Source organism: Styela clava, chromosome 10 (assembly GCF_964204865.1).
Source record: "Styela clava chromosome 10, kaStyClav1.hap1.2, whole genome shotgun sequence".
NCBI classification, from domain to species: domain Eukaryota; kingdom Metazoa; phylum Chordata; class Ascidiacea; order Stolidobranchia; family Styelidae; genus Styela; species Styela clava.
The window spans coordinates 10,253,963-10,265,637 of NC_135259.1; the positions used below are offsets into that span (position 1 = coordinate 10,253,963).

At 38.9% G+C, this 11,675-nt stretch overlaps 1 protein-coding gene and 1 long non-coding RNA gene across 4 annotated transcripts; one reads left to right on the forward strand and one right to left on the reverse strand.

Moving 5' to 3' along the window:
* Positions 1-3,872: 3,872 nt before the first annotated feature.
* Positions 3,873-8,686, reverse strand: LOC144428361 (uncharacterized). 3 transcript variants are annotated; one of them, XR_013478310.1, is made up of 4 exons: positions 7,189-8,686; positions 6,292-6,482; positions 5,364-5,522; positions 3,873-4,330 (listed from the first exon to the last, which is right to left on the reverse strand). It is a non-coding gene; the product is annotated as an uncharacterized LOC144428361 (long non-coding RNA). The 3 variants fall into 3 exon arrangements; XR_013478309.1 differs by having other exon boundaries at positions 5,358-5,522; XR_013478308.1 differs by having other exon boundaries at positions 3,873-5,522; positions 7,189-8,685.
* Positions 8,687-10,076: 1,390 nt separating this feature from the next.
* On the forward strand, positions 10,077-11,342 carry LOC120337793 (uncharacterized). The gene has a single exon (XM_039405681.2). It carries the CDS (start codon positions 10,442-10,444, stop codon positions 11,330-11,332), a length of 891 nt encoding a protein of 296 aa, XP_039261615.2. The 5' UTR covers positions 10,077-10,441; the 3' UTR covers positions 11,333-11,342.
* Positions 11,343-11,675: the final 333 nt, after the last annotated feature.

The window sequence follows — 11,675 nt, forward strand, 5'->3', positions numbered from 1 at the left end:
ATTTATGAGGTCATATGTTTTATCTCTTTCGTCATGGAAATTTCAATTTTTCCCTGGTATAATTGTCGCTACAATTTTTTCGCCACCCCGAAGCCTGCGATATTTCTATTCCAAATACTGTTATTAAACAATTCTTTCCAATTACAACTATTTTAAATTGCTCAAGTATTTATGTAGAAGAATCCTGTTTTGCTTTAAAATATTTTTGGCATAATTCACGATCACACTGCATGAAGAGTTCATTCTCCGTGTTTCGTTAATTTCAATTCTCAAAATTTCTTTCGAAGTTAATTGGTTTTATAATTTGAATATAACCTTTTGATGTAAAGATGTGTTCGGTATATTATGCTATAAAATGATTTTTATGATATTGGGTGAATTCCTATCTAGAGGAGAGTCTTTGAATAGGAATATACGTTGTAGTATTACTCACTTTTGTATAATATTATTCATGAAAACGCGACAAACTATTTGAACTGCGTAAAAATGAAAATGCGACTTTTGTATAAAACTGGCAATGAATCTACAAAAGGCAAGGTAATTAAACATAGGGATTTTGGCAGTAGCGGCGCGTGGTCATTTTGACAACCGGGGCAAGCTACTGCGGGACCAAGTCACCCCCATCTACGGGGACAGGATGAGCGCTGTAAGTTCTCCCATCATTTTATGAGTATAAAAACCATTCCATCGGTAACAACCAATCGGCAAAAGCGACAATTTTTAACGATAAGAAAGTGTCTTTAAAACCGGTCCAAGTCAAGGGATTAATAAATATAGACATAGTTTATCTTGAAACCTCTTTCAAAAGGAAAGGCAATATTTACCCAGATAAATACAATGACATATTAACAGAAACTTCGGGAAAGCAGACAAAACCTAAAATAAGGTTTAAAACGTTACTATGAAGAAAGGAAAGGTAATGCAAAGATAAGGACATGCGTCGCTCACTCATAGATATATATGCTGCTAGACTTCTACTGCTTGAACATATATGCAACACGCCGCGGTTTCTTGGAAGCAAAATGCTCAATAACGCGCTGATTAAAGTCATGCATCCCAGAAATAACGTCTCTGTGAATGGATAAAACAGCCAAGGAATTTAATCTATCTTGCTTCATTGTGTTTCTGAGATACGTTTTAATACGCTTCAGCGTGCTGAATGTTCGCTCTGCGTCGGCGGAAGAAATAGGCGTCGTCAAAATGATGTCCAGAAATTTTGCCGCAAAGGTAGTTACTAGAGTGTTATCTATGAGGAACCCATAGAGCGCGCAAGTTGTGTGATGTTCAAAAAAGTTTGATTGGTGTATATACATCGCAATTCATTTTCCAATTTACCCACGTTTATCATGGGGTAAAATTTGAAGACAGTAGCCAACAAATGGATGGGAAATTGACATGCAAATTTTGAAAAATTTTTGTGGTTCATCAAAGAGAACGCGGCAAGGTGTTCAGTGCGCAGACGATCGCCTATTTGATTCACCAGAATGTCACAGCATTCCTTTGCAGACAAAATCAAACGCTGCGTTGTTTGCCCGCGGCGTAAAGAAGCACTCCACGTGTCGTCGTATTTTATTGTTTCCCGGATACGAGATACAGCATCGCAGAAGTCTGAAATACACGACTGCACAGACGCTTCATCCATTAGCCTTGACTGCAATGCGCCGTATAATACATCCACGTGATAGAATATTGTGGAGAAAAAATGAAAACTCACCATCTTCTAGCAGACGCTTTAGACCTGACGCCTCCCTCACAGAGTGTTCGTCCCAAACCGAAGAGCTCTGAATGCCATTGAAACACTCAATGAGCTCAGACCTAATTTCGGACACGCCCTGCACCACGCGTGATTGGAAGTTCCAACGTGTTGGTGCACAAGTTGGGAGACGGCGGCTACATATCTGGCGAAGGAGGTCAGAGCGCTTCGGCGAAACGGAAAAAAATGAAGAAAACCCCGAAACATTTGCAAAAAATATACGGACGAGAGGGGTATCAAGACACATATTTTTAATAACGAGGTTAAATTGGTGTGCATAACAATTTAAAAAATGCGCATGAGGAAAATCTTCTTTTATATAAACTTGAACACCATGTTTCGACCCACTCATGACTGCCGCGCCATCATAAGTTTGAGCTATCAATTTTGACTTCGCGTTGTAAGGCTGTAACACTTCCTTCAGTACAGCAGATGTCCCTTTCGAAACAGTTGCGGCATCAAGATGATCTCTCAATACTGTATCTAGGGATGCGGTGTATTCCACCATATCCAAAAATACCCCTCTATTAGAAGAGCCAGCCCGTTCATCGTGCCCACGGAGGGACAGCTCGTGACAACCAATGAACTTCAAAACATCTATCAATCGACCGAGAACATGGCGGTTTTTCTCGACGTTTTGGTTGTGCCGACGAATAGGAACCGCGCGTCCTTCATCCAACTGTGTCGCAATATTAACATTTCCGAATGTTCGGTATTTTACTGCATTGTCCAGATGCTCCATAGAAGATTGATGATCCCTGGCACGCTCGGAAAAATTCTTAAGATCTCTAAAACCAAATTTACACCAACGTGAGTCACGGGCGGTAGCAAAAAGTAGGCAATAAAAACAAAAAAGTGCATTTTTGTCCTCGCTGTAACACAACCATTCGTGTTTTTTAAACCAAGTTTCTGCGCAGAATGTACGCCGACGCTTTCCTCCGTCATGGGATTGTTCCAGTGAACAATTTTTTGGTTGATAAGGCCCAAGACGTTGTACCTCTAATTTTTGTTCGAGCGGCAGCTGCGAAAACGGAGTGCGAAGTAGTGCATCAACCTTATTCATTATGAGGTCTAAGGCTAAGAAATGCGAAGCCGGAAAGAAGTGAGGAGCTCTAAAGGAATGTGGAAAATCGAAAGCAAATGGACTAAAGGTCTCTAACTGATTCAAATAGCGAAACAAGCGACAAAAACGAAGGCGAGGAAACTATCAACTCTTCAAGTAACCAACGAACGAGAAGGAATGCGTGAATATGTCAACACGTTGTTGTAAGAAACGTCGGCATTGTGTCGTCATAATTTCGGGGCTAGCACCGATCGGCCCCGATGGATTTAGTAAAAAAAAAACAGAAAACAAACGAGACAAACGCGGCGAGTGGAAGATAAAAGAGAGAATACGATATACAATGAGCAACCGGGGCAAAATCGGCGTCGCCTCGTCGACGTTCGACGAAGGCTTTGCGAGCGAAAAATGAACCATGTCGGGAGAATATGGCTAGTGTAGACAGTCTGTGCAACCGATATTGAGGTATTTTTCGAATATTTTTTATTATACCGGAAATACAACCGGGGCATTGCCCCGGTTGGCCCTATTGACGCGCCGCCACTGTCAAATTGTCTTTGAAGACATGTATACTGGTTCCGAGTTGCTTCCGAAGTAAATAGGCCATTCTATTCGTCATAATTAACCATTTGACAATGGCGTTCCTTATGACGTCACAGATGAAAAGTATTATTTATTCGTCGAAATTAGCGGCCGACCCAACTTTGCTTCAATGGCCGTTTCTATTTTGACAATGACATTGTAGAATTGTTGCGGAGACATTTTACTGCCTCAAATTAGCGTATCACTATAAAATCTTTGAAAAAATGACCAAAAATGGTTCTACGCTGTGTTTGGTGTCAAATTTAACGCATTATATAGTTTTTTATTATTAATTGCGTTATATATTTAGATAGCATATATCCCAAGTTCAAAATCCACCCTTCAGTTTCATTCTAGCCCCTATAACAGCGGACTTATTCGATTCGGTACAACAACACGACGAAAATTTCCCATAATACTCCATTGTTTCGCGTTTCCCAAATATGGCACAAGATGGCGTCCATGAACCTGCCCAGATAGCACAACTACGTCGAAACAACCATGGCCGAACGTTGTTCGAACCACCGGCCCAATAATGGCGAACAACCATGTTCCAGCGAAGATTTGGCCGCTGGGCCAACGTCGGTCCTTTCGCTGTAATGCAACCGTGGCAAACGGTCGGGCCAACCTAGGCGATACGTTGTAACACAATCGTGAAATATGGCCGGTCCAACGTGGGCGATACGTTGTAACACAATCATGACATATGGCCGGGCCTACGTAGGTGACACGTTGTAATACAATCGTGGCATATGGTCGGGCCAAGTTAGGCGATGTGTTGTACAGACTGGGTATGGATCTATACTACATAGAAATTTTCCACTAATCTGACATTATTTATATAATAAAAAACAAAAGATAACAAAATGTCTTTATTTTACAAATATGTATACATGTAATAAAATTAATGGAGTTCGTTGCCAGATCATCCAGAGCTGAAAAATATAAAAATTCTGTGTTAAATTGCAGTTTAGCAAATTACAGCACCAGAGTTCAAAGCCTAGTCTGAATGACTGCATCCCAACAAATTTTCAGAGTAGGAATCTTAAGCCAAGTTTCTGCAGTCGCAAATGTGTGAGTGAAGCTTACATTGACAAGACAATAATAATTGAGAAATACAGAAATTCTTGATTCCGCAAGGGGGGCGTAGACAATGTTTTGAGGGGAATATTTGTTGGAGGGAATAATGATGATTTGAGATTTTATCTGACTAAAATGTCCTCAAATATTCCTTGTTGAAATTCATCTATCTTATTAGAAACATCATGCACCATGATTAGTCTATTTGTTTAATTGATTTACAATAAATTTATTTGTAACTTCATCATTTGCTGTTGTGCTAGGGGGAGATGATAATGTAAAAAGTACTGTAAGGGAGCGATGATACAAATAAGTTCGAAAACCACTGTTCGCCATTATGCACCAAACTCTGACAACATTGGATTGGCAATTTGGCACTTGACTCTAACCATAATCAGCTTGGCGATATCTCCTTAATAAATATTTTTCTATACTGTTCACTTTTGTATACAAAATCTACATTCAATTTCTTTACTGTTCACAGTTGTTTACAGAATCACTATTCAATTTGACAATCATAATGATAAGAATGAATTGTGTGCAACTGGCAAGTACATTTTGTTTACTACCCAACTTATCTAAATTTTCTCGCCTGTTTTTATTTTATTATATCTCTGTTGTTGTTGTGTGTGTGTAACTTAATTTAATTCATGAACACGATACCTGCATCTTTTTGGCAAAACCTTATATTCTTTACGCTTCTATCTTAATTAAGGTTTTGTTTTCACTCCAGATTGTCAGATTCTATTTAATCAATTTTTGTTCATTTCCCGTATGAATTATCTTAAGCTGATTTGGAGTCAAAATAATCTTATACTTATAAAATAGAAGAGGGTAGAGCAGAGAAAGATGGTGGTACAATATGATAAACATATTACATACCGGTACCTTGAATAGCAGAAACTAAGGGCGTCCCACTCACTCCTTCTTATCCACCGCGTCCTGCACAGTTAAAAGACCAGGAGAGTAAATTTTTTAAAACTGAGCTCATGATTCTCCAATCCAGTCTTTCTTGGAGCAACCTCCGAGACTTGACAAATATCTTATCTGGAATGAGTAAATAAGCACAATTATAAGAATACATCTAATGAAAAGGTTTCCATCCGTTGCAAAAGCTGTATGTTAATTATCGCGAGTATCTACTCTAAAATATACACACATGTGTTTTGTCCACATCCCATTCGTATAAAAGTGAACAATTTTAATATTGCAATCGGATCGTATTTAGACATTTAAATAATCTTCCTTGAACACGAAGCGAAAATATGGGGCATATTGTATTTCATACATAAATTCGAAGCGCTTCATGCAGTCAAAAACAAAACGACAAAAAATAAAAGGCACTCAATAAGATGAGACCCAGCAAAGGTATTTTCACCTATTTTACTTTCATGTTCTATTTAGCTTTCGAATTAATTATGGAGTAATCTGCAATATTTTAACATTGTACTAAAACTAAACAAATATTCTGAATCTCAGAGATTTTTACATCGGGGTCTTCATACGATGGCATGTGTTACCGGTCAGCGAACTCTTTTAAATTTTTGCTTGCCCGCTGGCCGCTGGGGTAAAAAGGTTGGGAACCACTGAACTAAACAGTTAAGTACAACCACGTTACACCAACGCCCCGCAAACTTACAGTCGATTTTCATCAGGATGATTAAATAGAATAAATTGATTTTTAATGTTTTCTTGTTGGGGGGTCGCAAGTATCTGTAGTCTGTGATTTTACAAAAATTGGGGTCGCGGAAAAAAAAAGTTTGGGAATCACCGCCGTAAAGTGTATGTAATCAGCCTATAAAAGTATTCAACTTACGAGCCATTTTTTCATCCTTGAATGTATTCTGGATCAAAATGTAATCAGACAATGAATTTCATCAATTCCTGTATGTCCGAGTCCACACTATAATCAGTGGAAAGTTGCAGATGCCGTAGCTTGTAGCATAAGAGTTTCTACCGCCTGTCCCAATAATTTTCCATGGACCGAATTGGAGCATGGCTTGATCTCTGAAATCAAGTTAGTGTTACACAATATATAGTACATGATTGTCTTTCAGATGATAAACGTGAACGAATGGCCTATACTAATTACCAGAATATAAATTTTTCATTAATATTAATTACCGTATTTTCCGGCGAATAAGTCTACCCGGCGAATAAGACGAGGCCTGTTTTTAAGCCTGAAAAATGGGTTTTTGCATATAACCAGCCAATAAGTAGGGGTAGTAAAATCGCATCAACGTCGGGAATCTCAAATTACCACGCAATGCCTTTCGACCGGTCGCCGCGTTTGCGCATTGGTTAAAATAGCCTATGACTTTTTTTTGTAGCGTAATATTCAATCCATATATGATAATGCGAATATGATAATCACAGCATTGAAATTTCAGATTCACAGCACGAGAATGTCGATTTATTTAAACTAACCTGATGAGGACGTGGGGGATGCTATCGCCGAAGGTATTTTATTGTCCGATTCAATAATAAGGCGACAAAAAAATGAAAATGATCATACTCGCCGAAAAAGACGACCCCCCCCCCAAAATCAGGTCGAAAATTTGGGTCTAGAAAAGCGACTTATTCGCCGGAAAATACGGTATTAACCACATGATGTTGTACTAGGTAATTATTCAACCGATATATCTAGCTATTGTGCAATATTTTATGGCACAGATATGCAAGGAGCTACTATCAAACTATAAAACAAAAACACCTGTTTTGGGCATTGTCCGCATTGAAACATTGAGATGCTTGAAATGACACAGTGTATGATTGCGTGAAAGAGGGAATTGAAGCAGGTGAATTTTCCAGTCAATTGTCATCGGGCCTATTATAAAAATGGTATATATCATTAAACATACAATGGTAATATTGACACTTGACAGAATATCTAATCGGTAATAATTATTTAGAATAACCGGAAAAAAATGGATATTACACAAAATATGTCCAAATATTTGTAAAGGATGTGTCGTACAATACTTCATGCTTTTAGAGTCGCTGGGCATTGCACAGTTGCATGCACATTTGGCAGTCATTGTACAGAGATGGGCTTCCCCCCAATCGCCGGACCCTTTTTTGCTAGCGGTCTACTTTCCAATTCACTTTAAAATATAATAACACTTAATTAAGGTTGATTGCGTAAGCTTACATAGCATACATACTGAAAATAAATCATATTAATATATATGATTACCCAATATAATTCTATTGAATTTTAAAACAAAATAGATATTATTCAAAAATCAGTAATTTATTTCTCAACAAAGCTGAAAATATGAACTAGAGCAGGGTTGGGCAAAGTTCTGGGACCACGTGCAAAAATTTTGCGCACCTAGACTGGCGGGCCATGGTGCATCTCGCATGTGTGGCGTAAAAAGTTATACTTCAGAAACAAAATTTTATTTAAAGTGTTACAAAAACAAAAAGGGAAAACAATAATCCTTGAGCTATTTTTTACCCAAAAACATCAAATTTTAGTTTCAGTTTGATTGTGGCAATTGTTAAAACATATTTTAGATTTCAGCCAATTGAGATCTGTATTTAGATTTGTTGAAATTCATCAGACAGAAGGTTCACAAATGTACAACTATTCAGATTACTGGATTAAGTCGTTCAACGGGTTGGATTTGGGCTGCGGAAATGTTCGCACTTAGACAAATAAAGTAATTATGAAAAATCATATCCAGGGATGAAGGACCAATACCGGTATCGGTACTCGATAACGAATACTGGTAAATAAGAGATGGCAACCTCAGAAAGTTTAACAAAAAAATGCCAAAAGACCAAGTACGATAACGTACCTCATCTCGTTCTGTCGTTACCGGTACCTCTGGTGTCCAGGGATAAATATGTAACTTTAACGGTATCTACCATAGGTACCAGTACTCGATAACGAATACTGGTTAATGAGAGATGGCAACCTAAGAAAGTTTAACAAAATAATGTCAAAAGACCAAGTACGGTACCGGTACCGTACCTCTTCCCGTTCTGTCGTTACCGGTACCTACGGTGTCCAGGGATAAATATGTACCTAACTTTTACCGGTACCGGTATGGTACCCTATCACCCTTATGAACCGTGACCTGACAACGCACTTAGGGTATCGGTACCATGAGATAAACTTACACGGTTACAACTAGGCTATCTCTTCTTTTGCCATTCTACTATGAAAGCATTAAAAGTTCAATGTCACTGTCCCATCCACGGCAACAACCTCGTAACAGACTATCGATTACGAGTACCGCCGGCGCGGCGGTGTGGCTCAACGGGCTAAGCGTTAGGAATACGCTCGCCACCGCACCTCTAGTCACTCTGCATGGGTTCGCAGGTTCGAATCCCATGCAGGGATGGTTATGTGCGAGAGGATTGCTGGACTCCTCGCCGTCGTTGGGTGGTTCACGTAACCGCTGGTCGGTTACGGCTTCCTCCACCACCAAGTCCATGCTTCCGAAAACAAACAATACAGTAAAAACTAATCCCATACCCGACTTGGAATGGTAACCGGACGAGAGGCCGTGGTTCGCCATATGGATAAGCCGTCTTATCGGCTTTCCTCTCCCCCGGGATAAATATGTAAATCCTATCCTATCCTATCCTAAAATGAATGGCGACCTCATGTGCTATATTCGAATCGCGCGCCCATTTCTTCGCATAATGGCGTGTTTCGTTGAAGGCCAATCATGGCCTTACCATGGTAAATGGTTGTAAAACTGCGTACAACGGTTGCCGGCGGATTATAACGTTGGCCCAACGTAGTTGTGCTATCTGGGTGTTTACCATTAGGCAAGTTGGTTGCCGGCCGTTGAGGTAAACAAGGAAGTCGATGCTCGGGAAAAGGTCCATAGCTGTAGCTGGACGACTACTGTTTGTATAACAGGTTTAATGGGGTCTAGTATGATTTAGTACCACAAGTACTTCCAGTGGGCGTAGCATAACGAATTTTGCATATGTTATTCCTAACCCCAACCTGACTATGCTATCAAAAAATTACGTCACTACGACGTCACCAACACGTCATAGGATTGCAAAAGTGTAATTACGATCGCCCGAAATGGCATCTGCGCCGCCGATAACGAGTCGCTAACGCCGACGATCTCTCTCCGATCGTGATTGTTGTGACGAGAAAACGAGAGAAATAGCTTGCTCGATTTCGGAGGCGCAGTTCTTACCACTTCATGGCAGCTCCTGCCACGAACGAACCGCGGCAGCTCTTGCCATGGTTTTATAGCGCTATTCAGTAATCAGTATTAACGGTATATTAACAAATTAATGTACCAGATTTTAATTGATCATGTGGAATTATATGTACTTAAACCCTAACCCCAAATCCACCAAAACTGTATCCATAAGAAAAGCGTTCCAACTTACCCAATATTTGTCACCATAAGGGACAGCCCTGTCTTTACGGCCCACCTGCCGCGGTTACGGCAGAAAAATTTTACCTGTCATTGGTTTTCAATTTGCTGCCGCGGTAACGGCAGCTCGACATTGGTCTGTGGCAGCTAAAATGTCAGTCGCCATAGGTTTGGCCGTAGCGGCCATGGTATGGAAATACCGCCATGGTTTTGTGGCAGCTGTAGACGCCACAGAATACTTAGAACTGCACTTGCGATTTCGGGTAACCGTCTGCGCGATTTGTACGATCATCCGCATACTTTGATGGGCCTTATTACGCCACTGTGACGTCGAAATGACGTAATTTTCTGGTGACGTAGTCAGGTGGGGGTTAGGATTGACATATGCAAAAATTGTTGAGCCAGGCCAACTAGAAGTGCATGTGGTACTAAACTATACCAGACCCGATTAATGTTAAATCATCCATGAGAGCTGACCAGCTTATCGGATATATATTACAGTAGTCTACGGTAATTTCATGATTTTCTGAATTGCTTGTCAATTTGTTTCAGATTGGATAGGGTCTGAGGGTTTCGTTTGTCAAATCAGTAAATTGTAAACACATCTTGATGGATAATTATAGGTTGCATGATGCTATCGTTAAGGATCTTCTTCTTGAAGTAATAGAAGAAGAAATCTTAGGTTTGTTAGAGAATTCCATCATTGAAGATGAACATCCTATTGATCCCAGAGCCAAAGAGAAAAATATGCAAAAACTTACACAATATTTCGCTGATGATATTTTGAACAAAGTTCTTGCAGAAGAGTTTGTTTCAATAAGCACAGAATTCTTCGATATGATCATTAAAAACCATCGCACGGATGTAACTGCAGTTCAACGATTAAATGATGTCTTGCGAGATACTACAAAAGAAATAACAGAGGAAATTGTTCTGGAACTTATGGAAGAAAAGAATGCAAAATCACAATGCGAAAAAATTGTGGATGACATCATTACAGAAGTTCTAGCTGAAGAATTCAACATAATGTCAAGCAAAACTTTGGATCATTATAGAGCTAGAGTTGCCCTTCTTCAGTACAGGCAAATGCAAAGTTCTGCTTCAGGGGTCCTTCTCGATAAAGTTATTTTAAACGCACTACTTTCCCCTTATAATGATGAAACCGAAGAAAGTGACATTACTTTACAAAATAACGAAAAAGACAATATTATGAATAAAATTATATTTGAACTTGTTTTGTCACAATCACTTGCATTACATGCATGTTTTCCTAAAAACACTCCAATGAAAAATGGTAAGGATTTGTCTTTATCAAAGCTTCCACCAACTGAGTGTATTCCTCTTAATTGGTATAAGAAAAAAGTTACTTCAGCTATTGCTGAGGATGTCGCTGTCACAATGTTGTGCGATAGACTGGATGAGTCTATGCAATTTGCAGCTGAAGAACAAATGAAAAATCAGGCAGTTTCATTATTCAGTCAATTTATCAATGCTTCTTAATTACTGATCTTAAATATGGATATCTCAATATTCGATATATTATTACTGTATGATAAATTTTGTAATTACTGAAAAAATGTAGATGAACAATTATAGAATTGTGTGTTTTCACTAAAATCCATTCTTCCATTGGCATAAGTAATGGGAAACATTTTTATGGCGAGTGTATTGATTAGAGAATTTTTTAAGAACCTGATTTCTCAGCAGTTAATTTTTGTTCTTTTTTATCCATTCAGAATGTTTTTTTTCACTTTTCGGCAATAGAAATTCATGTCCAATTTTTCAACTATGCTTAGTATGCAGTAAATTGAGTTTTTTTTGTTAATATTTTTGAAAATGTTTT

Excerpts from the sequence above, each read along its gene's own strand:
- LOC120337793 (XM_039405681.2), top strand. The coding sequence starts at position 10,442 with ATGGATAATTATAGGTTGCATGATGCTATCGTTAAGGATCTTCTTCTT.